Here is a 25,798-nt window from a genome sequence, read left to right on the forward strand (position 1 = left end):
ATATTATTCTTCACTTTTCATTAAAAAAATTGAACGTAATTAAAACATAGAATTGTGTGAAGGCGATCGCACTCAAGTCACTGTTTATTATTTCTATTTAATAATTTTAAAATATTTATAAAAAATCACTTTTGGAAATATATTAATACTTTTTTAAGTAAATAACAGAATTTAGACACATTTTTATAATTGATTTTTCAAAATTTAAAATTATTAAAAAATATATTAGTTTAGGACTAAAATTATAATTTTATTTAAAAAAAAAAAGGAAAAAGGAAATTTCCTCTCTCTCTCTCTCTCTCTCTCTCTCTACATTTGTTTCTCTCACTACAAATTTGAAACTTTGAATTTCTTCTCTGTCTCTTTTGCTTTTTCTCCAAATCTCTGTTTCTCTCTCATTACAATAATGGATTTTACAATAAAGAATGGTTGAAGAGTTTCCATCCGCCCCCTTCTCTCCATTTCCCTCCTCCGCCATTTTCCCCACTCTCCGCTTACACCAATCTAAATTCATTTTCGCTTCTTCATTTCTTCTTCTTCTTCCGTCCGGGAGCTCGCCGGAGAATCGCCTCTTTTGCCTCCAGGTTGCAACTCTCTCTGTACTTCATTTTTAGTTTCTTTCGCATTACGAAACTTGTCGCCGAAAATTTGATGCTAGATGTCGCTGTTTTTGCCCTAGACAGTTGCCATTCTTCTTGTGTCTACTTGCATTTGGTTTTTCTTTAATGTTTTTGTCTGTTTTTGGTGAAGAAACTCTCTCGTCGGTCGTCGTGCTTTTTTTTTGCTTTCTGTTACTGTTTTGCTGCTTGTATTTGATTAATCTGGTGCGGTGTATGGTTTATTTTTGTACTTGCTTGTAAACGTTGAGTACTTCAGTTCTTATGGCTTTCGAAACCTTTAATGTTGAGTGAATGGCGAGGATGAGTGGGCGGAGATGAATGTTACTTCCTTGTGGCTTTGAGTTTAATGCTTTTGAGTAAGAGTAAAGGCTACATAACGTTCACGTGATTTGATGCCGTTTGTTTTTGTGTTTGAATTCAAAACCATGGTTCTTTACGCGCACTGTCTCCGTCTTTGTCAGTGTGAGTTGAATTTTTTGATTCGATGGCGCGGGATTTTCTCCGTAACCCTAGCGTGCTTGTTTCCTAGTTAATGGGTATATACGTAGTTATTATTTGCACTTTGACTCTTCCTTTCTAGTCTCTGTCTCTAATTTATCAACCATTTGACAATTGGGATTTGCATAATTTTATTGCGACGCTTTTTTATTTTTGACTTTCGAAAACTTTGAATCATGTCATTCACATTGTGGGTGGCAAACGACGCGAGTCGTATCTTATTTTCTTATACCACAAAAAGTAATAAGCGTTTCAGTTGGAAATTTATTAATATTTATAACTCAAGAGTATAAGCGATGGTGATTCTATGCATGTCTAATTTTAATTTTTTGATGAACGTCAATCAGTAGCCTTGGCCTGGGTGCTCCCCTCTTTCATTTATCAAAGGACAACAGTTTGGCGGAATTTAAATGGAGCAGTATGAAATTCTAGAGCAGATTGGCAAGGGTTCTTTCGGCTCTGCTCTTCTTGTAAGACATAAACTTGAAAAGAAAAGGTATTATAGTTTCCTGGTTATATGCAGTTTATGCATTGTGGCTTTAGTTGAAATGTAATTTAGGATGAAAGAAATGGTTAAGTGACTATAGTAATTGTAATTTTACCTTTGCAATTTCTTAGGTATGTCCTCAAGAAGATTCGTCTTGCTCGCCAGACTGATAGAACAAGAAGGTCAGCTCATCAGGAGGTTAGTTGCAACTCTGCTGAAGGGAATATTATTTTTGCTGTCTTATTAACATGTGACGTACTAAGGAATTTACTCTAATTTTGGGAACCTAGGTTTGAAAATGTCACCTTATTGATGTGACTTGCATTTGAAAGATAGCAGGTTGCAGTCACTTATCAAATCTTTTAATGCCACCTACTTCTTTTTGTGAGCAAAAATAGGCCGTTAACATTATGACTTATATTATTGGATTGGTTGGTGCAAGTAACAAATGAATCTAATTATGTCTAGGTTGGTTTTAGTAGTCTTTAAATTGCTTGAAATTGTACGTTCTAAGACGTGATACGGGAAATACTATTTAAAGGCTGTGTCTGCTAGTTGATGTTTGCATGATTAGTCTTGTAAAAAACGCTATCAAATATCACATAATTAGTTGCTTTCTTATATATATATATTTTTTTTTCAGATGGAGCTTATATCTAAAGCACGCAACCCCTTCATTGTGGAGTATAAAGATTCTTGGGTAGAAAAGGTTGGTATATTTTGAAATTTCTGTATGTTTCTTAAACTATATTACAATGTTGCTCAAGGATGATTGATTTTGAAATATTCTCTTCCAGGGCTGTTTCGTGTGTATTGTGATAGGATACTGTGAAGGAGGAGACATGTAAGTTCTGCTGAAATTTGTTCCATAATAGCTCATTTTTGTGGTAAGAAGCATCAATTTCATTATTATAAAAAAGAAATGTTAGTGAGATGTCCTCCAAGGCTGACCAGAATGAATACAGAAAACCTTTCTGTAGGCAGCTACTTGGGCAGGGGAATAATTACAGAAAAGTGTTCTAAATTCTATAGAACACCAAGAAGAAGCTATCTAAATAGAATTTACTCACCAACTGCAAGATATCTCATTCAATTTCATCTTCAGTTTTATTTATCTATGGTATCTCTATAACTTTCCTGTATTCCTTATTTTCCACAGGGCTGAGGCTATAAAAAGAGTCAATGGTGTTCATTTTCCTGAAGAGGTGCCCTTTGTCTCTGACCGCTGATAATACTATTGTTTTAACTGTTCTGCTGATCAACCTGGTTTGTTTGACTGTACTGTGCAGAAACTTTGTAGGTGGCTTGTTCAACTTCTTATGGCTCTTGATTACCTTCATTGCAACCATATTCTTCACCGTGATGTCAAGGTACTACCTTACTGCGCATCCCCTTGTTAGATAACATTACATGACCCTTTGAGCTACTATACTCTTAAAAAGTTTTATTTATTTATTTATTTTTAATAGTAAAAATTATATTATATTAAATTCATTTTTTAATGGTTGATACAGTGTTCAAATATATTCTTGACAAAAGATCAAGACATACGCCTAGGTAACCCATCTGCCTTGGCCACTGTTTCTCTCTATATAGTTTTTTTTCTTGAACTTTCATAAAATATTTTATTTCTAGTTTTTTGAAAAATAACTGAATATATGCCTTGTAGGTGATTTTGGCCTTGCTAAAATGTTGACCTCGGATGACCTTGCTTCCTCTGTGAGTAGTATGGCAAAGAGTCTGGATAAATTTATAATGTGTTTTTTCTCAGAAATCATGTATATCTATTCCGTGTTTGGCGGTGTTGGTGGTTGTGAACCAGAAAGGGATTGCTAGGGTCAGAATTGTAATATTTCTGATGCACTGCAGGTTGTGGGTACTCCAAGTTACATGTGCCCTGAGCTTCTTGCCGACATACCTTATGGTTCAAAGTCAGATATATGGTCTCTTGGTAAACCACCTATTACTGATTCCTATATCCCTATCTTATATCAGTTGTGATTTTTTGAATGTCTATATGGGCCAACTTTCTGTTCAGGATGTTGCATACATGAAATGGCTGCTCACAAACCAGCGTTTAAAGCCTTCGTAAGTCGCTTGTAGTTGCTTTGCTTATCAATGGTCATATTTATATCCAGAAAAACTGATGGGCCATTTTACCTGCATCATGTAGTTAAATTAGATTAAGCAGCAATGTGCTCCTGTTTTCTTGGGCAAGACTAATTTGATATTTTTCCCAAGCAGGATATGCAATCCTTGATCAATAAAATTAACAAATCCATCGTGGCTCCACTTCCAACCATGTATTCGGGTGCATTGTGAGTCCCATTTTAGTCTGTACATTTGATCAACTAGCTGAAATCTAAACTATATTCTGACTTTCTTTTGTCTGATTCAAAACGTTTGATGTTATTTCTCTCCTTCCTGCATTTCCATTAACCATTATTTGTAAATTGTCAACCTATCCTATAATTGATCATCAATTATCTTTATCCGTACTCTTCTACTTATATGGTCATTGAGCAATGACATCCAGTTTTCTGAAATATTTGTTTGATCACTCATTCAGTCGAGGGCTTGTCAAAAGCATGCTGAGGAAAAATCCGGAGCTCCGACCAAGTGTATGTATATTCTTCCTGTTTTTCTTTTCTTGCCTGCGTAATTGATTTTATCTCAATAAATAAACGTACATTGGGGAATGAACTATAAGCTGAAGTCAATTATATATTTGCATGTCTAATGAAAAGTCATTTCTGCTTGGGCTCAATCTGTACAATTGGCTCAGTTTTCTTTCTAACAGTTGTCGATGCGCTATTTTTGTTCTTATTCAATATTGTTGTCATGATGGACAGAATTTATTTTAGAATACTATCGATGTTTAGTCCCAATATGTTCTTGCTGATGTTTTGGGAAGTGTGATAGTTAGCCAAGTTTAGACTGTATATTCACACTCGAGTTTCTAAGATCGTTTGTAGGGAAGAAAGTAGTTGAATTGGTCTTTATAGAATCGAACAATTTGTGTGCATTTGTAATGAAGTCTTCATTTCTTTATATTCTGATAATATGCATGGAGTTCTATGGAGCATTGACATAACTTTTTATCTTTTTGGTGGACTTTTCTTGACATTGTTCTTTCGCTTTTACTTTCTAGGCCGCTGAATTACTCAATCATCCACATCTCCAGCCCTACGTTCTTAAGGTTCACCTTAAGTTGAATAGCCCTAGGCGAAGTACTTTTCCTCTTCAACGGTCTGATACAAACTACATCAAGAAAACAAGATTTGTAGAGCCAGGATCTGGTGGCTTAAAAACTTTCAGAGAGAAGAGACTGTCTTTTAGCAATGACAGGGCATTGAATCCCAGCGTCTCCACGATGGACGAAGAGTCACAATGTTCCTCTCGAAGATCACAGCAGTTGCCCAGCTATTTGAATAAAAAGTTTGAGGAATTATCTGTTGGTAGTTGTGCTGACAAAGAAAGTGATGTTGATCAATCAAGAACCTCAAAGTTTCCAACAACTTCGAAAACCCCAAGGTTGACTAATGCTAAACCTTCTGCTACACCCAAAAAGCAGACAATCTCATCAAAGTTTTCACCTGCAAACTTCAATCCTGTAAGTTTACTATAAATTTGTATGTAGTGTTGTTGATCTACATTAGGTTTTAGCTTAGCTGACCTGTAGCATCTAATGATGCTTTGCCATAACTGGCTCAACTGTTCAAGCTGAGTTTAATTATAGGGGTGTTTTCTAATATGTCTGGTTTTTTTTGTAATGTTTGAAATTCATGCTTTTAATCTTAAGGACATGTTAAACACCAACAATTGAAATTATTAATTTTCGGTCTGTTGGTTTGCAGATTCCAGCATCCCATACTCCAGCTAGAAGATCTTCTTCACATTCAACTCGCAGGGCATCTCTTCCACTGTCAACAAAAGCTGCAGGCTTTGGCACCCCTTATAGGTCGAACACTGGGCTGCTTCACGGCATGAACTCCCAAGATATCTCTGTCAATGCCCCTAGAATCGATAAGATTGCAGAATTCCCCTTGGTTTCTTCCGAGGATCCTCTCCTGTACATCCGTGGAACATCATCTACATCAGCACAGTGCTCTGCCAACTCACAAGATTTCACCAACTGCTCGATTACAAAGGACAAGTGCACTGTCCAGGTGGTGGACAAAACCACCACAACGCCATCCAGCTATAGAGTTCCTGGGAATGGAAGTGATTACTTCGACCACAATCCAGCAGTCGCCTCTTCAAGCCGTTTATCCTTCGAATCACGGCAACGACGGTTCGACACCTCGTCGTACCAGCAACGAGCGGAGGCACTGGAAGGGCTCCTCGAGTTCAGTGCTAAATTACTCCAACAAGAGAGGTTTGAAGAGCTTGGGGTGTTGCTGAAACCCTTTGGACCTGAAAAAGTTTCTCCGAGGGAAACTGCCATATGGTTGGCCAAGAGCTTTAAGGAGGCAACAGTATAAGTTGAACACGACCGACCGTTACCACTTGTATATATTGCCTCAACTGTCACTCAACTTACTAGGAGCTTAGCCTTTTTCTGTTTCTGTTTTTGCTTCTCTTGTACCCTTTTAACATTTTCTGCAAATTTCAAGAAAAATGTTCTTCACCTCTTGAAATTTTAGGTTTTTTTTTGCTTGTCTTACTAATTTTGATACTTGCACTAATCTTAAGATCATTTTAATTGGTAACTTTATAGTTAGTCTTGAAATATCCATGTTCCACGTGACATAGTTTTATACTAGATTAATTATTATACATGTATATATCTCAAATGTAATTCCTTTATTCTTTATTAATGGGCCATTTTTTGTATCCATAAATGTTTGCTAAATCCACCACACGTGGTGAGAGTTCTCTAATTTATAATCATTTATCGAATACAGAAATATGGTAAACTACAAATAATATAAAAATAACATTTAAAGTAAAAGAATAATAAATGAATACAATATATTTGACTATAATAAAATGGCTAATAAAAGGGTAAATATGGTAAGCCGTGAGATATTTGCCTCATAATGAGCAGTATCCATACATGAAAGTTATTTATCCAACTATCCTTAACAGTATCCACAGAGGAAAGTTATTCATCCATAAGTATTTTTTATTGTATGGTAGATAGGATAAGTTAAATTTCTTTTTTCCTTTTCTATTTTATTTAATTTATTTGAACTTTTAATAGTTAATAGTTAGATTTTTTTTTTTCCCGAAAAAAAACAACAAAAAATAGAATTTACGAAGTTTCTCATTTCATTATTTAAATTTTAGAACATTATCTAAAGAAGAGTCTAGAAAGAGCTAAGAACTTGGTGCTCAAAATTTTAAAATAATATTTACAATTTAAATAAAATAATACATGTCAGTGCAAAAATAATAATTTAAACAATATTTGGAATTAAAATACTCACCAACTTGCACAAGTGGCTAAGCTAAACACCGAAATTGAGGTCAGAGATAGAGCACAAGTATTACGTGGCGGATGAAAAAGCCACCACGTGTAAAATATGCCACGTAAGCCAACTTTGATATTTTCAATTTTCGCTGCTTTTTATGAGAAGTAGCCACGACGACTAATCCATTTTATTGTTCTGTTTTGAATTTTTGAGAATCCTTCAATTATCCGTTTGATATTTAATAATTAAATGCCAAAACACAAATAAAAATAGTAAAAAAAAAAACAAAAAAAATACCTCCTATGAAATATCATCCACAAAGTTAATATCTTTTTATTATTATTAAATTTTGTAAAAAATAAAATTAAAAATCAGCAATATTGAAAAAAAAAGTTTATTAATTTAGATTGGACAGTCTCCCATGTCTCCGGGCCATTCGTGGTCACTATTTCATAAGACTACGTGCAAACCCCATCCCCACCCTCACACCATTTCTTCCATTTCCATATTTCTTGAACCTTCCAGAACCTTCCTCCAAACTCACACTCCTAAAGTCAACTCATCTCATTTTGACTTTACATTATTTTTTTATTATTTAATTTTTAAGAAATAAAATTTATTTCCATTTTAAAATTATAAATCAACCATCTTTAAATAATTCCGATTTATTTACAAAACATCATTTTTTTTAAAAAAATAAAATTATTAATTCTGATACTAAGGTTATATTAATATAAATAATAATAATAATAATATCATAACATTATCCGACGGAAGAGTCTAGAAACATGAAACATTAAAATAATAATATTATTATTATTTATTTATTGTTTTTTTTTTTGTTAGTGCATCAATATTAAAATAATATTTCGAATTAAAATATTTGCAACTTGCACAAGTGTTGCCTTCCTATTTGAAGTGATTGAAGTTGGGGTCATACGCCGAGTTGGAAGAATTATTACGTGTAGGCTTTTTAAGCAGCCACGTGGCGATTTCACTGTTCCTTTGGTGATGCCACGTAAGCGTTCTCCTATTTTTACGAATTTTTGGTTAAATTGAAGGAAGACAAATAAAAATAAAAATAAAATATTCGAAATTCGAACCAATAGAAATTTATTATTATATATTAAGGGACCCGCTGGCGTCTCCTAAGGTCATTTGTGGTCACCAATTTATAAGACTGCGAGCCCTGAGCTCCACCTCATCGTTGAGCTTCCATTTCCATTCGACCTTCCAGAACCTTCATTTCTCTCTTTCTCTCTCTACTTTCTCTCTCCTCCAACTTCCCCAAGAAACTTCTCTGCGATTTTTCATTTCTTTATGCTACAAGGTCTAGAACTTTCCAACTATCTCCTTCCGTTTCGTATTTAAGCATTTGGATGCTGTTTTTGATGCTTTTCAATGGAATTCTTGTACTCTGCTTTTCTTCCCTCTCATTGATTTTTCTCTCGTTTCTGTAATTGATTTTGAACTCTTTTTTCTTTTTTGATTTGTTGTTGTTGTTGTTGTTGTTCTGTTGTTGTTGTTGTTGTTGTTGTTGTTGTTGTTGATTGTAAGATGATTGAAGGTGAATGAATCTTTTATTCGAACATTGGGGGGGAATTTGTATGGTTGATTTATACGCGATTGTTGCAGAGATGAATCCTCTGTTTTCGGTTAAGGAAGAGTTTCCTGGATCGAATTCGTTGGGGACCGACAGAGAGCGATTGGCTATGGCTCCTCCGATTCCGATGGAGGGCCTTCACGATGCCGGTCCACCGCCGTTTCTGACGAAGACGTTTGAAATCGTTGATGATTTTAATACCGATCATGTGATTTCTTGGAGCTTTGGGGGAAATAGCTTCGTCGTTTGGGATCCCCATTGCTTCTCCACTGAATTGCTTCCCAGATTCTTTAAGCATAATAACTTTTCCAGTTTCGTTCGGCAGCTTAATACTTACGTAAGTCATTTTCTATCGCTCCGTTTTGAATTTGGAATTTGGTTTTCTTTTACATCAATTCGTTGTGTTTTCCGTTTCTGGAGACCCTTGAAAATATCGTAGTCTGAAATACCGTTTTTGCCATTCTTTTGGCTCGTTGTTGCTTCGTAGCTCGAATGGGTAGAAATGTAATTTCGCCAATTTTTATATTGCATTATTCTGGAATCTTCGATTGGAAAGCTCTGCTGCTTTACCTTCCAGGCCTTTCTTGCCATGTCTCCAGAATCTTCCTAAATTGGGAAATTCAATTGAAAATGTCGCGATCAGAAGAGCAGATATCTTGCCATTTTCTTCACCTGTACGGTCATCTAGTATCTTTTTCATGGAACAATTTGTTGTAAGGGAAAGGTTCTTGAGAAATTTGTCCAGGCGAAAGGAAATCTCGGAGGTTGGGTTCTAGGTTTTATTTATTTTTAATTGTTTCTTGTAAATTCTTGCAGGGCTTTAGAAAGATAGATCCAGATAGATGGGAGTTCGCAAATGAGGGATTTCTCAGAGGCCAAAAGCATCTTCTTAAGAACATAAAGAGGAGGAGGGCAACTTATCACCACCACCAAACTCCCCAATCACAAGCAGCTAGTGGAGCTTGTGTAGAGGTTGGTCAATTTGGTGTAGATGCAGAAATGGATCGTTTAAAACGTGACAAGCAAGTGCTAATGATGGAGTTAGTGAAGCTAAGGCAAGAGCAACAGAACACGAGAGCTTATCTTCAAGCAATGGAGCAAAGGCTTAGAGGAACTGAAATTAAGCAGAGACAAATGATGAATTTCTTAGCAAGAGCTATGCAAAACCCATCGTTCATTCAGCAATTACTCCAGCAGAAGGAGAAGAGGAAGGTGCTTGAAGAAGCCATAACTAGGAAAAGAAGAAGGCCTATTCAACAAGGTGGGAAACAGAGCGGAGGTGGTAGTGGGAGATTCTTGGGTGAAGGTTCAAGCACCATCAAGATTGAGCCTCTTGAACCTGAAGAATATGGGTTTGGGATTACAGAGCTAGAAGCACTTGCCTTGGAGATGCAGGGGCTTGGCAGGGCAAGACATGAAGAGGAGGAGGAGGAGGAAGAAGAAGAAGAAGAAGAAGAAGAAGAGGAAGAAGATCATTTACCTCCACCAGCGGATGGAGATAAAGTACTTGATGAAGGGTTTTGGGAAGAATTGTTCAGCGAAAGGTTGGAGGTAGCCAGTGGTGACGATGAAGATGTGAAAGTTCTGGCTGATCGGTTGGGCTATTTGGGCTCAAACCCACGATAGAGCCATCCCGCCGAGCATCATATGGGGAATTCACAAACGACCCATTTGATCTGGAAGTCCAGAAAAGGCTGCTCCATGTAGGCCTTTGGGGCAATGTTCTAAGCCCCTTTATAACCCTCTTTTGGTTTGTTCTTTGGCAGGACAAGAAGATGAAAAGAAAGATCGGTGCTATCAGGGACACAGCTTTTTCTGTTTTGGCATTATCTTTCTAACACAAAAATAATCGTTGATGCTTTCCCTTCCCCCTTCTGCAGCCACTTCCTCATATATATTTCTCTACTGTGGCTTTTGTTAGGTTTGCAGGAACCTAATCTGGTTGGACTCAAATTCTGTGTTTGTCCTGTTAGTGAAGCCTCAAGGTTTTGGTTTCTGTTTTATGTACATTTCCTTCCATTTCCACGTTCATGTTTTTGTAATACTTCATTCCGGTACACACAAATGTAGATCGCTCATTCCAAAAGCTATCAAATTGGAAAAGAGAAAAGATGTGTTGCTGAATCCTTGAAGAATCAATCACATGCTGTTCCGTGGTTAGCAAAACTCTCTCTTTTATCATTCATTCATCCAAACTAAGAACTTGATAGGACTATGAACACCATCTAATTTATATGTTCAATCAGCCCGCTGTTCATCTGCTGCCAGCTTTCTACTTCCCCCGTGTCAAACTGATCTGATATACTGTCATAGATTGAGATCTGTTTGGATCTGAAAAAAAAAAATGTTGGGAATTAGTGTTAGTGTATAACATTGGCGGATGCTGATGTTTCATGATTCATCCTTAAATTATCCACTAATTTGGCGGCTGGACGTAGTAAAAAGGTCGAAACAATTATAGTTTGACAAAATCAAGATTTTATGCATGCATATACAAATTTGTCCCATCTTTTACTAGGTAGCTATCTTATGGTGGTGAATTGATTAATATTTGTCCAATGGTATGTCACTATCAGACAATGATTAATTCATCATCTTCATGCCTAAGATGCCTAAGATCATGATTATTGAACTTCTGTATTATGTATGATTATTAAAGTTCTGTTTTGAAGGTCGTGTAGAGTATGTATGACTATCAAAGTTCTGTTTAGAAGGTCGTGTAGATTATGTTTTATAGATTTTCGAAGTTTAAGGAATATAGATTTGTTTTTTTTTTTTTTTTTTTTTTTTGATTATGTGATTCAAACCTCTAAATTTTGAAATTATAAAAAAATTAATAGTATGTCTAGTTATAAATTTAATACATTTTTTGTTAAATTGAAATATGTATTTATATCTTAAAAACTATATGATAAGAGTAGAGTCTGATGATATAATTAATATATGTTTCTTCTTTTAAGATTAGAGATTTATTTTGAATGTTATATTGAGTATTAACCAATCATTGATATACTAATAATATATGTTATATGAAATTAGAATCAATATTGATGAATTACTGATACATTAACGATATACTTGAAGTTATACATTTGAATATGTGTTGACATATTGACATATTATTGATGCACCGATAAGTACGTGCACGTTATTAATACATTTATTTTTTATTTTTTTTTGTTATAGTTTCTAAATCATTTAAGAATCGAGTTGGTATCAGTTTGAGTTTGGGAGCAGTTGGAGGTGAGTTTAGACAAATTTATTTCTCTTTTAAGCACTCTTCTTTGTTACTTTAATATTAAAAATTCATTTCAGTCATATCTGAACTTTGTCAAATTTGTCAAATCACCAATTGTGAAAGTTTTATTTGTCTCTGAAATTTTTCTATTTTATATTTTTTTTATAATATTTTACCATCAGTTTCTACGAGATACTAGAGAATGGTTATGTACTATATGCTATTAAATATAATTTCAAACAAATTAACAAAAATTCAAATTTTAAGTCCACGAATAACAAGATCATAAACTTAGTTCATAAATCCAATTGTATAAATGATGTAGGTACCATCGTTATTTGGGCCTATTGGGCTTTTTTAATGTGGGCTTACAAACTTTGCCAGCCATTTCCAGTCAACCGGTTTATTATGTAAACTAGTGTCCTCATGCGAAAGGCAGGAGTTGGAGCCTACAGGTTCATAGTATATGGAATTCTGGAAAAATATAATTTATTGTATTCTTATAATATAAAATTGCGGATTAGTTTATTTGAGTTTTGTATATGCCTTAAGAAACTATAAAATAATTTACTAATATCTGTCAAAATTTTGCCCATTCCTTTTTTTTAGATTTTTTCTCGATATTTTATTTTTTCTCGATATTTTATTTATTATGTAAATTTTGCCCATTCCTTTTTTTTACACTAGTTTATTATGTAAACTAGTGTCCTCATGCGAAAGGCAGGAGTTGGAGCCTACAGGTTCATAGTATATGGAATTCTGGAAAAATATAATTTATTGTATTCTTATAATATAAAATTGCGGATTAGTTTATTTGAGTTTTGTATATGCCTTAAGAAACTATAAAATAATTTACTAATATCTGTCAAAATTTTGCCCATTCCTTTTTTTTAGATTTTTTCTCGATATTTTATTTGAGTTTTGGACATGCGTTTCCAAGCTATACAATAATTTAATAGTTCTTTGTTAGAATTCCACGGTACCACATTGACAATTTCTCATATTTGAAATCCAGGTTCAAATTCTGGCTGTGGATTGATTTTTTCTCGATATTTTATTTGAGTTTTTCTGGACATGCATTCCGAAGGTATGAAATAATTTACTAGTTCCCGTTGGAATTCCACATAGCACATTGATTTTTTCTTGATATTTTATTTGAGTTTTGGACATGCATTCTGAAGGTATAAAACAATTTACGAGTAGAATTCCGTGGCAATTTCTCATATTTGAAATCCAGGTTCAAATTCTGGCTGTGGATTGATTTTTTCTCGATATTTTTATTTGAGTTTCGGACATTTTGAGATTGTTAAAATTTCTCACTAGCACATTAGCAATTTCTCATATTCTTGATTAATTTAGTTTGGTATATCATAATCTTATGAATTAAACACGTTTAAATTAGCAAAAAATTGTGAGGGTATTGAGCACAAATTACATAAATGTGGAGGACTAATATATATTAATGGAAAATGTTGGGGGTGATGAAAAAAGAAAAGAGTAGAAAATTGTTAAATAGGGTTAAACATAAGGGCTTAAAAGAAAAAAAGAGGAAAAAACTTAGATGGCAGAATCTGGTGATACAATAACCCGTGAATATTCATATTCATCAACATCATTAAAATAATAATAATAATAATAAATTAAAAAATAAATGTTATTTTGCAAATCAGTACCTGTAAAAGGCTAAAATTAGGAAGTCAACCCAATTTTCTGTGTCTCCAAAAAGGAAACTGTCAAAAGAGTGTGGCAGAGAATCTAGGGTTCGTTTTTGTAAATATTTCTATTTTCTTTACCATTCACTAACAATAATTTGGATAATCTATTAACTTCCTAATGTATACTATTAAGCACCGACTAAGCCGTGAACTCGTTGAGTACGACTTTCTTATTTCTTGTGATCATGAAAGCTATTTATATCGTAAATTCAAATATTTTCACTGATTTAATCAGTTAACTGTTCAAATATTTAATAGTAAATCCCAGCGACGAACATATCATAGGTTCGACTCTCCATCCTTCCATTGAGCTAAAAATCACCGTTGAACATGGGACAAATGTCATTTCCCATCCCGACAAAGGATAATGTTTATACTAGAGCCAAACACAAATAGATAACATGTTTTTTTTTTTTAAGGGAGAATATTTTTTTTTTTTTTGAAAGGGTCTTTTTTTTTTTCTTTGATATATTTAAAATAAAGGTGAATAAATGAAGCATAAATCTCACCTTATCAAAACCAAACAAAAATAAAAAGAGATTGGGAATATCCCTTTAAAAAGTTGTAAAAATGAAGGAGATATGAAAAGACAATCCTACCCTTTGATAAAGGTGGAAATTGAGGCCAAGTTTTTGGCAAGTATGGTAAATGGAGGAGGCTAAAACGGGGAATTTGAGTGCTTATATTGTTGTCCCATTTGCCTTTAGATTTAGGTTTGGAATAAAGAAAGATGAGAAAAGGAAAGAAGAAGAAGAGACCAAAATGATTTCATATCAAAAGTAAAAAGCTCAATAAGAGTTGTGTTAAAAAGGGTTTAGGTTATAGAGTAAACCGAGTATTATCGCTCGAGAAAATTTCTAGTGCTATACAAAATTAGGGTTCGAGAAGGTTTCTAGTATGACAGTAGTATAAGAACTTCTCTCGTACTTAAAGAAAATTTTCAATATTAGAGTTCTACGAGGACTTCGACCCGTCTAGATCTACTCCTCGTCTCTCTCGGTTTAATATTTGACTTGCCCTTCTTCACTCTCTATCTCTCTCCTTGAAGAACTTTTTCTTCTTTTTAGCTTTTTTAGTATTTTTATAGCCTTTTTCCCATTTGAGTCTCCTTTTAATTCTCATTCTCTCTTCTCCCACTTCATCAATTTGCACCTTCAAATCTCTCTCTCTCTCTCTCTCTCTCTCTCTCTCTCTCTCTCTCTCTCTCTCTCTCTCTCTCTCTCTCTCTCTCTCTCTCTCTCTCTCTCTCTCTCTCTCCATTGAAGAAGCCATAGCCAGAGCTGTTAATATCTCTTCAAAGCTCTTATTCTTTGAGGGTTTTTGAAGAACAACAAGAGAAAGGAGAGATAGTGACCAATTTAGAGAATAACCCATCATAGAGAATCAAAAGGCATACCCATGTTTTCATGTTTTGTTCTTGTTTGTGTCTAATTGAGCTCAATTCCAAACCCCAAACCCCAAACAAACAAAAAAAAAAAAGGCTTCTAATATGTTTTCTCCAACAATTATGTCCAATTCAACTTCCTTGTCTGATCAAGCTACCATCTTTTCCAATATTCACCACTCTCCACAAAAGCTCAAGAAGAAACGAAGCCTCCCCGGTAACCCAGGTACGACTTCAAAACGTTCTCGTTTCTCATTTCTCGTTTCTCGTTCGTAAATGGTAATTCATCTATTGATTTCTAAACAGACCCAGATGCAGAAGTGATAGCACTTTCACCAACAACACTTGTTGCAACAAATAGATTTGTGTGTGAAATTTGCAATAAGGGTTTCCAAAGGGATCAAAACTTGCAGCTTCACAGAAGAGGCCACAAACTTCCATGGAAATTGAAGCAAAGAAGCAGCAAAGAAGTGAAGAAGAAGGCGTATGTGTGCCCAGAGGAAGGTTGTGTTCATCATAATCCTTCAAGAGCATTAGGAGATCTCACAGGAATCAAAAAACATTACTCCAGAAAACATGGAGAAAAGAAATGGAAATGCCTTAAATGCTCCAAACTCTACGCTGTTCAATCTGATTGGAAAGCTCACTCCAAAACTTGTGGAACTAGAGAGTATAGATGTGACTGTGGAACCCTCTTCTCCAGGTCAAATTTCATGTCTTTTAATCAATTTTGTTTGGTCTTTTGTTTTGAATGGGAAGCCTTAGTGTTCTTAATTTTGGAAAAATTCTATCTTTCACTATTATGGTAACCCTCTATGCATTCAATGTTTACACAAAAATGCTTCTTTTTGGATTCCCATCCATTTTTTTGGGCAAAAACTACAAGAAAACCGATTTTTTTTTCCATTATATTTAGTGGGTATGGTGTAGATTATGGGAAATTTATGAAAACTTTGAGTGATTCGTGTGTAATTTGCGAGAAAAAGTGTGAGATCCTACATCAGTTGGAGAGGAAAACGAAGCATTCTTTATAAAGGTGTTGAAATCTGTCTATAATAGATGCGTTTTAAAACAGTGAGAGTGACGATGATGCGTAACGAACTGTTACAAATGGTGGGTTTAGGCTGTTACAAATAGTATCAGAGCCAGATATCAAGGGATGTGCCAGCAAAGAGGCTGAGCCTCGAAATGGGTGGATTGTGAGATCCCTCATCGGTTGTGAAAAAGAACGAAACATTCTTTTATAAAAGTGTAGAAAGCTCTTGCTTCAAACACGAATAAAAGAACCATATGTACTCAATTTAAGGATAGTTAGTATGGATCCGTGACAAGTTTGAATCATTATTATTTAGTTGCAGAGCTCTGAAATTCTGAACCATTTAGTCATTATGAAGAACTGCATAAATCTGCAACAAATCTGATATTTGATCACCTCATGTTTTTCTCTCTCTTACTTTCTCATAGAAGAACAAGGAGACAGAAATGAAGCAAAGATTTAGAGTGTTCTTTGTTTGCATGCATGTCTTCAAATTCTAACACTTGTGATTTCTCTAATGTTTTTTTTTTTTTTTTTTTTTGGTGAATCCCTAATCAATCTATTAATTTGTGTAGGAAAGATAGGTTCGTAACCCATAGAGCTTTTTGTGATGCATTGGCGGAAGAGAGTGCACGGCTCTCGGCTAACCAATTGGCCATAGCTTCGGCTGCCTCGGGTGCCACGGATGTTGACATAAGCCTGTCTTCGACCACGGTTGCTCAATCTCTCTTCCCTTTTGGCAACCATTATCAGTTCTCGAATTCACTGATACCGTCGTCTCCATCGTCACTGTCGTTGTCGTCATCGCAAACGCTCGTGTCCCTAAATCCTTGGAACCATCCCCTAAACTCTAACCCTAATCATACCCTTCAAATGATCAAGCCTGAAGACTCAAATTCTCACCATTTTCACCAAATTACAAATTTGCCCCTCTCCGATGACTACTCCAATAATAACAATTACCACCCTTTTGGTCTAATTCAAGATCACCACCACAAGGCGAGCTCATCCTCCTCCTCCTCCTCCTCTTCCATGATAACCTCACCCTTTAGGAACCTCCACGTGTCGGTGCAACCGGCCTCAAATGCTGCCACGTCAGCTCAGCTATCAGCCACAGCCCTACTACAAAAGGCCGCAACAGTTGGCATTGGCGCTGCAAAATCAGGTCACCATCAGCCCGAGTCAGTGGGTCATATAACTCACTTCAACATCCCCGAGTTCCGCCCATCAAATCATATTAGCTCGCTGAGTCAACTCGGTCCAGACTACGCCACGTGGCAGAAGAGTGACCGGTTGACCAGGGACTTCCTCGGTCTTACCGGACATGGCAGTGGTTCCGGCAGCGGTGGAGCGGTACATGTTAGCATGATCGTTAAGGATATGCTAACGTACGCAGGTGGAATTGAGATGTTTAAGCCTCACAATAATAATAATAATAGTAATGGTTTTGGATATGGGGAGGCAGCTGCCAATGGAACTTGGGGAGACTGCTGAATGAAACGGTGACGTTTCACAGGAGAAAAAGAATTAAATGTTTTTATTTCCAATTTATCTTTTTTTTTTTCTTTTTCTTTTTGGAGGTTATTAAATTTTAATGAATGCTTTTTTTTTTTAATCTAGACTATTACTTTGATCACCAAGTCTTTTTATTTTTATTTATTTTCTACTTTTTTATTTATACGTTAATTGAATTATGCTTGAGTTGGCTTTTAGTGTAATTTGAAATTTGAGATTTAAATAACTATTCATATGTCCCATCATCTCTATATTTCTTTTTTTTATTATTTCTTTTTGTAAATAATCTTTCGTAATAAAAATCATTAACTGGTGTTAATCTTCAAAATTACATTTCAAATTATAATTTATTTTTAAATAATTATAAAAAAATTAATAGACTTTTTATAGTTAAAAATATTGAAAATGTGATATTTAATATTAGGAAAAACAATTTTGTATGATTTAGAATTGACAAAGGTCGGTAGGGAGAGCTTATGATGGTAATGCAATTTAGACACCATTATTATGGAATATATAAGTTTTTTCTTTTTTTTTTTTCAATTTCTTTTGAATTAAATAATTTAATTTTGTATTTTAAGGAAGGAAAAAGGGAAACAAAATTATTAAAATTAGAACCGAAGCCCTTTTTTTCTTCCCATGATAATGGAAGGATGGACCTGCATGAACACGGAAAATAATAGTGACATGCTGCTGAAATTACCATTGTGCCCTTCTAAAGACCTCTGCCTTACTTTCCAAAAATTTTCATCTCAATAACATTTGTTCTAAAGAAGTAATATGAGAAGGACAAGAGAAAAGACGTTAAAGATCTCGATTCATTCATCTCGCACACTTCTTCAATGGTTAAATTTGAATCATGTTTTTAAAAAGAAAGCAAACAAATTTTCCGACCCATTAAGATGATCAAATTATATAAGAACATTATTACAATCTAATCAAACTTTGGGTAATAGCAAAGATTAAAATAGAATCAAATTCATATAGAATCGGATTGACCGAATTCCCACATGATTATTGGGAAAAACTCAAGAGCCTAAAAGAAAAGTAATGGGAATAGGAAAGGAGGAGGAGAAGTAATATTGGGATGTGGACAAAGGGAGATGTCGGTGGTGGGAGCCAATGCGTGTACTCTTCGAGAGCGACCAGTGTGGTTAATGGTTATGGCCCCTACTGCTCTACAGAGGACCCCAAACCCACCATTTGTGCGACAGCGATGCCACTCTCTTCCTCCTTCCAGCCTCTTTTTTCATAATGTATTGTAATGATCAAGATTGGAGGCTTGTGGTGACCAAGTCAAAAATGACAAATTTAAAGTGGTTCATTTAAAGTTACCTAGTTTTATACTTAAGATGACTAGGAGTCTGTTTTGAAACAGGACTTTGAAAATTATTCCTCACAAACTCAAAATATGGCATATTGGACTTAGGTCGTGTAGAACCTATCTTTGGAAGGTTAAAACTCACAAATTCGTGTTGAGAATTGTTGGGAGGGAGTTCTACATTGGGTAATTAAGAAAATGATCATGGATTTATAAGTAAGAAATACATCTCCATTGATATGAGGCTTTTCGGGGAAACTAAAAGTAAAACCATAAGAATTTATACTTAAAGTGGCGTGGAGATCTGTGATTCCTAACAAGTTAGATATTCAACCTTATTACCATTACAATCATAGGCAAGAATGGGCAAAACATTCTTTTTCCACATCATGGGTGAAATTTGAGTTGAAAAAATCAAATCCCAAGATGTTTTTTTCCCCTTCACAACTTTTCTAGAGGTACTGAGAAATTACTGGAACTATTTGAATAGAGAAGCCTTTTGTGAAGTCAGATGGAAGGAGCAGTAAAATTTAGTTGCTAGTGCGAGTGTTTTTTTCTTTTTTTCCTCTCTTAAAAAATAAAGGCAACCTAAGTTGATGGTGTTATGTGGATTTGTGCCCCAGTGAGCGAGTGTTTGTGGTGGTGGTCCGGGATTTGGGTGCTGCTGCAAACTAAAACCTAAAGGAAGGAAAGGAAAATAAAGAAAAAAAAAAAGAAGAAAATGTCAACGGGGATGAAAATGATACCAACAAAGAGCTCTGGAAGATTAAATTGCAATTCTGTGGTGAGTCTTTCTTTTGTTACTGTTGTTGCTAAGAGGGGCTTTATCAATTTCTGTGCATATTCCCCACACAACACAACCTTTAGTAGCCAGCTTAACCTGCAATAACATCCCAATTATTGACTAAAACCTTGTCCTTCTCTGCTTTTCTAGTCTACTGTTATCAGGTAATCATATCAATCATTGATGCAACATATTCTTCAGCATGCTTGAAAAGAAATCAGATACTTTACTGTCAAACAAAAAAGGGGAAGATTTTTTACATGGATACATTCTCATGTTCTATAACTAGACTTTCCTATTCCGATCAAATATTTTGAGAATATAGAAGTGTAATTATAGGATAGAAATGTGAACATTCAACCAACTAATGTGTATATATTTTACTTCATGTTGAAGCAGAAGAAAATAGCACAGGAATTTACCAGAGGTTCAATCAGCTTAGTATGTGTATATATTTAATATTCTCCCAAGCTGATGAGAGTAAAAGGCCACGGTGATAATGCAAAGTGGTGCATCTACCTTTATGTGATTCCTGCAGCCACGTAAAAATGCCAGTCAGCTTACTTTGGATAAAAGGGTTTTGGAATATCTTTTTTTATAAAAAAAAAAACCACACACGCAGTTTAAAAAATGGCAAAGCTGATCAACTTAACCAAAGAAAAGGTTAGGATATTCACAAAGAAAGAAAGAGAGAGAGAGAGAGAGAGAGAGCAGGGAGAGACAAAAACACACACAAAGAGAGAGAGAGAGAGAGAGAGAGAACCTGGGGATTAATGAAAGGAGGGTTGGGCATTATGGTATATCCTAGCTTTTAGAAAGTATGTGCATGAGTAACAGGATTAAGGTACAATATGCCATTTGCCTGGTAAAAAAGACTGCATCTTTTTTTTTTTTTTTATCTCCCTTTGAGCTGCACAAACAGACAAAAATCAAAAGGCTTCTATTCCCTCTCCCCTTGCCTCTTCTTCTATTAAAATTACCTGCCCATGTCATCATCCATCAGGGAATCTCATCTCAGCTACCTTTTCTTTTCCCTCTTTTCTTCCTTCCAATCTCGATTATTTACAGACCCTTCTTTCCAATGCTTTTCTTTCCTTTTTTTCCCCCCTTCTACTGCAGACCCCTATGCTACCCCTCATCTTTTTTTCTAAATCCCATCTTGGAACTCCCCATTCTACAAGAAACGAATATTCATTACTAATTACATTCCCCATCTATACCCCTCCACAATGTTCTTTTTCGTTCTAACTAGGCCTATCAGAATGGTTTTCCTACCCTTGTTGTCATCTTAGCAAGTTCAGTTCACATACAGCCAGAAGAATAATGACATATCATAGGGGGGAAGGGTCCAAATAGGAGAGTAATTGAAAATGGGGTCAATGCCTGTGCATTCTAATGTACTTTTCAGTCTCATCTGTAGATAAACAGAAGCTGCTAGGTAATCCAATCACCAACTCAAGTACCAGGAAAGAGCATTTAGGTTCACTTGCTGCTTACATGATTTCTCCTGAACTACGATATTTTAGCTCATTAACCTTATTCACTAAAGGAATTTGATTTCATTGGCTAGAAGAATGAGGTAAACGTAAAGGTCCATTCGCTGCTGGCTTACTTCGGCAGTTTTTATGTAAAACTAGATGATAAATGGAGATACTGGGAGTATAAAGTTGAAACTTAAATCGCGTTGATTTTAAGCCACTCTCTACTTTGTTCTCTGATCAAAATAAAATGGGTCTGAAATAAATTACAAAGCAATGCCTAAAATAGGTAATGATTTTTATTCTATATAGCTATGGATAACTTATACGTAAAAGTACCAATCGAGGAAAAGCTTAGAAAATGGATAGCATCGATATGCTCCAGAATCTGCAGGACCAATTTCTTTAAAGGACTTCCCCTTCAAGATCCCGGATTTGGCCCATTTAAGTTTACTCCCAAGTATTTATCCAGCACACTCTTGAACGCCTGACGCAAAAATTAAAGTTAAATTACAATAACACAACAAGTAAAGTCTCAAAGCGTTGCAGCAGAATATTCTCTGGTCATGCTTATTTATTAGGGAGGGAATAAAAAGAAGTCCTAATGAATATGCAGGTTGGCTAGTTGTGTCTATTCTTTGGTGACGACAATAATGATGTTTTTAAAATAAATAAATGCAGAATGGAAATAAATATGCTTCCCTTCAAAGCACAGAAACTGAAATTGGCGTAATAAATTAAAAATATATATATATATAGACACAAGTAGAAAACTGCGGCCAGAGAGCATGCGCATTCGTTAAGATTCAAAAGTATCAATAGATACCAAATTCACGGAAGGGAACAGATATTTAAGGCTGTGAGAAGAAAGAACTCAGTTTAGGCACTTCATCAAACTTTAGTTTTAAAAATTAAATAAATTGCTTCTAGTCCTGAAACAGAAAAGTTAACAACCAAAAAAGAAAAAAAAAAAAAAAAAGATTTGCAGTTCCTTGAAGCCAAACACAATAATTCATTAGGATCTTTGCAAGATCAACTTATGTAACAGTACCTGTTTGGCGGTTTTGGTTGAGCAAATATGCTGCCCATTTTTCAAGGTTGCGTGAAAGCTACATAGAAGTGTCTAACTAATAAGCCAAATAAGATATTTCACAAGAACAAAAGCTGAGCACAAAAATGCAGAATGCTGTTTGCAATTTGAGGCCAGCCAAATTTATGGAGGATGAGATAAAGATATGAGAAGAGCTTTTGTTGTTAGCCTACAAAGATTGCCTTCGAGACCAATAACTATTACCATCTACTTGTGGCTCAGTATTTTGTTCCGGGAAAAGAGAAAAATATAGAAGGCAAATCCTACCTATGATTAAAAACAAATTGCACAGAGCTATTACTACGATAAACAGGGGAGATATCATGGTTGAAGTAAAATAAATAACAAATAATAAAAATGTTACTGTTAAATAGAGTTACAATGACCTGACGAGCAAAAGACTCTTTCCTGTTTAGAATTGCATCCATCGCAGCAAATTGATCATCAAATGAACTATAGAAAACCCCGTAGAGTATTTTCCAGGGATGAAGAGATATCAGCCAAAAGTAAAACATCTCCCACAGAATCCATAATAATAGGAAGAATCTTTTTTTTTTTTTTTTTTTTTTTTTTTTTTGTAAGAATATAATAAACTGATCCTCATCGGTGTTTCCTTGATCCATCTAATCAAATTTTCGAGTAAGAACTTCTGCTCCAACTGGAGAAAGCAAGTGCAGTATAAGAGCCTCTAGAGTTCTTGGGAAGTCATTCTAGATGGAAAAGAAAGTAGGATAAGATGACAAGCTAAGGAAGAAACAAAGAAGGGGAAAGCAAGAAAAAGAGGAACAATTTCACACATCTATCGACTAAAACTAAAAATAGTTTGACATCCATCGAATATATTCATGCATCTATTTCAATAATGAGAAACCTTAGTATATTAATTAGACCAGAATAATTGGAATAAACTAGTTTCCTCAAGGCCTTCCATGAAAAACAATTTCAACCTTGTAAATGTAATGGGGAAGTCAAAAGAAATCACCGCCATGGTGAGAAGGAACTTTTGAAGAATACATGGTTCCAAATTCCAAATAAAGGTAGCTATTTGATCGTTCTCCAAGCTCTGTAAACTAGTCATCTCCATCCTCTCCACCTCATCTGCAGAACCTTTTGTAGAACTTGATTCTAGGTGTTTAATTTGATCGGACGCGCTTATGTTGTCATGAACTATAGTAATAAGCCCATGCAGAGCCTATGAGAATAAGTTTCTTCCCTTAGCTCTTTTTCCCTCAAATCCCCACCTTCAAGTAAATGACTCAAACATTGAACTCCTTGATCTGGTGATTAATAACAAAGATCAATATACCAAATTGCCTCAACTACCAAATTTAAAATGCAACTTCTAAACCCCATTCTCTACTTATGAGAGAGTTCAAAATACTATTGAGAAATCTAGAGTGGGGAAGAGAACTTTACCCATCCTTCTGATACTTGGTACGACATGCTCATGGCTCTTTGTTTCATTCATGTCAGCAAGAGAACAACGCACATGCAAAACTTCGTTCTGACCTGAATTTTAAAGATGTCGAACCCAACTCTAGCACAATAGCCTTAATGAAAAAAAAAAGCATAATGAAAAGTTCATGGAGATACTGAGCATTCAAACTCAATCTATAAAATTTTCATCATACAGTTAGTGATCATAGCTTACAAGCTTTCAAAACATAGGCCAGAATAACTTAAGCTTAAGCACAATACTCCACGAGAGTCCCAATATTATGACATTTATAACGTTCTAGTCTTCCTACTTTTCTTTACAGCAATTTTCTCCTCGTACTTCTTAAAAATGTAACGGTTAAATGTTTTACATCAAAAAGTTCATTACAAATCTTATTTGGAGTTACCTATGCATTGATAAATGCCAACCATATACCTATTCCTATGGCTGAACTACAGAGGAATCTTTGACGAGGTACTTATTGATTACGTCTTTTTAATTACAAGGATTAAATTGTAAATATATATATATATCAAAACAAGCAAGAAATCCTAAGCTAGCTTGGAAAAATAATTGGCAGCTTAACGAAACACCAAGGAGCTAGCTTACAGCGGGAACGTTGAAATACAACCTGTAGATTGTCAAGGGCGCCATTGTACGGATTCCACTCCGATACAGCTCTCCAGTCCTTAACGCATCCTACAAGAACCTTCGGAGCCATAGAACACAAGAAATGAAAACTGATGCAATGGAGTTACCTACGAATCAAAACCAAAGGAACTTTCACAAATATTACAGCGGGAACGTCGCGAGATTCGATGAGAAACTCGAAGTCTGAGGCCGAAGGAGGAACTTCAAAGCGTTGGATTTTCAGATTTTCGTCCATCGATCGGGAGTTCGTGTGGAGTTGAAGCTCGAGTGTAAGTAACTAAGAGGCAATGGGAACCATCTTCTATTATATCTCTAAAGCTAATAATCTTATCATTAAACATTAAAATAAATAAATAAATAAATCTTTATAAATTTTATCATTAGTTAATATATTTAAATTTAAGGCGGAGAGACAAATAATATAAATTGAGTCATACAGACGTTGGGCCCAAAAACCACGAGGCCCATGAGGGTTGCAGCTGTCGGCCCAATTATGATGTGGCCTATGGGCCCACAAGGGTTGGATCAGCCCCCAATGTGGTTATTGGCATTTTGTGATTATCATTATTTCTTTAATATTATTTTTTGTCATAATACAGCGGTGGCCGAATATAGTAACTTATCCTAAATTAAAATTTGTAGGTAATTTTCCATTTCAATATTATATTTAATGATTATTTCATGCAATAAAAAATAATTTTATTTATCCTATAAACAATATTTTTGCCGTAAATTCACTTTCTTTTTTCTTTTTTATTACAATAAATAAATTATAACGACTTGAACCTCTCATACGTGGATTTGACATATGATGGTCCCGATGTTTTTCTGCGACATGGTCACATTACCTATTTTTCGTTTCTTAAAAGTGAAGACAATCCACACAAACTAATACGAGTTATTCTAGAATGTTAAGGCCATTATGTTGCATGTATTACAACATGAGCACGTTACTTACTCTTAGCTCCTTAAGAGTGAATAGTATTTTCACCTACTAACACGAGTCATTCCAACATGTTTTATTTTCATTCACGTGCATCTCAGAAAAATTTACAGGAGGTCATTCAGTATAGAATTGCTCAAAATAAAATACGTTTAACCATAAAGTTCCTATATAATCACTTTATCATCAAGATCACTCTCGTTTAAATGTAGTATTTATTCATTCATTCATGTATCACTTATTTACTCAAATATCACATCATATTATATATGTTGTGCAGATATGGTATGTTTAAACATGTTGAATTTAGAGTAGAAAATGGATGAAATTTGAAATTAAATTAATTACATTAATCAATGAAAATACACGTGGAATGTTATCTAAGTTGGGGATAAAAATTTAAGCATTTATTAAACCACAAAAACTTAATTATTAAAATGAAAATAAATAAATAAAGTGGAAATTGGATAAAATCACGCCTCTTCTCTCGCCCGCATCGTGGTGCTGTAATCAAATTTGGTTGGGACCCACTTTCACGCGCTTCTTTTCTCGTTCTTCACACTGTGGGACCCACACCCAA

At 34.9% G+C, this 25,798-nt stretch overlaps 4 protein-coding genes across 28 annotated transcripts; 3 read left to right on the top strand and 1 right to left on the bottom strand.

The window, feature by feature from the left end:
- The first annotated feature begins 351 nt into the window (after positions 1–351).
- Positions 352–6,245, top strand: NEK4 (NIMA-related kinase 4). Of its 3 annotated transcripts, none has more exons than XM_023693447.2 (15): positions 352–584; positions 1,469–1,614; positions 1,737–1,803; positions 2,249–2,314; positions 2,403–2,449; positions 2,765–2,810; positions 2,895–2,975; positions 3,120–3,162; positions 3,275–3,324; positions 3,475–3,556; positions 3,644–3,693; positions 3,850–3,923; positions 4,175–4,226; positions 4,757–5,218; positions 5,463–6,245. In XM_023693447.2, the coding sequence occupies exons 2-15, from the start codon at positions 1,529–1,531 to the stop codon at positions 6,087–6,089; spliced, it is 1,833 nt and encodes a 610-aa protein (XP_023549215.2). In that variant the 5' UTR covers positions 352–584; positions 1,469–1,528; the 3' UTR covers positions 6,090–6,245. The 3 variants fall into 3 exon arrangements, with proteins under 3 accessions (XP_023549215.2, XP_023549214.2, XP_086985510.1); XM_023693446.2 differs by having other exon boundaries at positions 353–584; positions 1,466–1,614; XM_087129384.1 differs by lacking the exons at positions 352–584; positions 1,469–1,614; positions 1,737–1,803; positions 2,249–2,314; positions 2,403–2,449 and adding an exon at positions 2,470–2,492.
- A 1,951-nt stretch (positions 6,246–8,196) lies between these two features.
- Positions 8,197–13,110, top strand: LOC111807540 (heat stress transcription factor A-7a). Of its 6 annotated transcripts, none has more exons than XM_087129151.1 (5): positions 8,233–8,962; positions 9,442–10,610; positions 10,696–10,781; positions 11,812–12,603; positions 12,879–13,110. In XM_087129151.1, the coding sequence occupies exons 1-2, from the start codon at positions 8,594–8,596 to the stop codon at positions 10,249–10,251; spliced, it is 1,179 nt and encodes a 392-aa protein (XP_086985277.1). In that variant the 5' UTR covers positions 8,233–8,593; the 3' UTR covers positions 10,252–10,610; positions 10,696–10,781; positions 11,812–12,603; positions 12,879–13,110. The 6 variants fall into 6 exon arrangements, with proteins under 6 accessions (XP_086985280.1, XP_086985277.1, XP_086985279.1 ...); XM_087129153.1 differs by having other exon boundaries at positions 11,812–11,868; XM_087129152.1 differs by lacking the exon at positions 12,879–13,110 and having other exon boundaries at positions 11,812–11,868; positions 12,189–12,449.
- A 1,608-nt stretch (positions 13,111–14,718) lies between these two features.
- LOC111806652 (protein indeterminate-domain 12) lies at positions 14,719–17,569 on the top strand. Its single transcript, XM_023692031.2, has 3 exons — positions 14,719–15,188; positions 15,269–15,665; positions 16,574–17,569. The coding sequence occupies exons 1-3, from the start codon at positions 15,068–15,070 to the stop codon at positions 17,490–17,492; spliced, it is 1,437 nt and encodes a 478-aa protein (XP_023547799.2). The 5' UTR covers positions 14,719–15,067; the 3' UTR covers positions 17,493–17,569.
- Positions 17,570–18,372: 803 nt separating this feature from the next.
- On the bottom strand, positions 18,373–24,599 carry LOC111807652 (lysine-specific demethylase JMJ31). Of its 18 annotated transcripts, none has more exons than XR_015423254.1 (8): positions 24,421–24,599; positions 24,256–24,333; positions 23,603–23,695; positions 23,134–23,463; positions 22,573–22,896; positions 20,382–21,583; positions 20,041–20,150; positions 18,386–19,714 (listed from the first exon to the last, which is right to left on the bottom strand). XR_015423254.1 is itself a non-coding variant. In XM_023693459.2 (4 exons), exons 1-4 carry the CDS (start codon positions 24,508–24,510, stop codon positions 21,561–21,563), a joined length of 306 nt encoding a protein of 101 aa, XP_023549227.2. In that variant the 5' UTR covers positions 24,511–24,599; the 3' UTR covers positions 21,279–21,560. The 18 variants fall into 18 exon arrangements, 2 of the variants coding, with proteins under 2 accessions (XP_023549227.2, XP_023549231.2); XR_015423252.1 differs by having other exon boundaries at positions 23,603–23,736; positions 24,234–24,333; XR_015423253.1 differs by having other exon boundaries at positions 18,387–19,714; positions 23,603–23,736.
- Positions 24,600–25,798: the final 1,199 nt, after the last annotated feature.

The sequence above is a fragment of the Cucurbita pepo genome, chromosome 12, assembly GCF_057944985.1.
Source record: "Cucurbita pepo subsp. pepo isolate OVF chromosome 12, ASM5794498v1, whole genome shotgun sequence".
Lineage (NCBI taxonomy): Eukaryota > Viridiplantae > Streptophyta > Magnoliopsida > Cucurbitales > Cucurbitaceae > Cucurbita > Cucurbita pepo.

Bases quoted from the DNA above. Each gene is read 5' to 3' on its own strand.
- NEK4 (XM_023693447.2), top strand. From the start codon at position 1,529: ATGGAGCAGTATGAAATTCTAGAGCAGATTGGCAAGGGTTCTTTCGGC. The intron at 3,163-3,274 runs GTAACCCATCTG...TATGCCTTGTAG, and splicing joins AGATCAAGACATACGCCTAG to GTGATTTTGGCCTTGCTAAA. The intron at 4,227-4,756 runs GTATGTATATTC...TTTACTTTCTAG, and splicing joins ATCCGGAGCTCCGACCAAGT to GCCGCTGAATTACTCAATCA.
- LOC111806652 (XM_023692031.2), top strand. From the start codon at position 15,068: ATGTTTTCTCCAACAATTATGTCCAATTCAACTTCCTTGTCTGATCAA. The intron at 15,189-15,268 runs GTACGACTTCAA...ATTTCTAAACAG, and splicing joins AAGCCTCCCCGGTAACCCAG to ACCCAGATGCAGAAGTGATA. The intron at 15,666-16,573 runs GTCAAATTTCAT...TAATTTGTGTAG, and splicing joins TGTGGAACCCTCTTCTCCAG to GAAAGATAGGTTCGTAACCC.
- LOC111807540 (XM_087129151.1), top strand. From the start codon at position 8,594: ATGAATCTTTTATTCGAACATTGGGGGGGAATTTGTATGGTTGATTTA. The intron at 8,963-9,441 runs GTAAGTCATTTT...AAATTCTTGCAG, and splicing joins TTCGGCAGCTTAATACTTAC to GGCTTTAGAAAGATAGATCC.
- LOC111807652 (XM_023693459.2), bottom strand. From the start codon at position 24,510: ATGGACGAAAATCTGAAAATCCAACGCTTTGAAGTTCCTCCTTCGGCC. The intron at 24,334-24,420 runs GTAATATTTGTG...ATGGCTCCGAAG, and splicing joins AATCTCGCGACGTTCCCGCT to GTTCTTGTAGGATGCGTTAA. The intron at 21,584-23,602 runs GTAAAGTTCTCT...TTTTTGCGTCAG, and splicing joins ACCAAGTATCAGAAGGATGG to GCGTTCAAGAGTGTGCTGGA.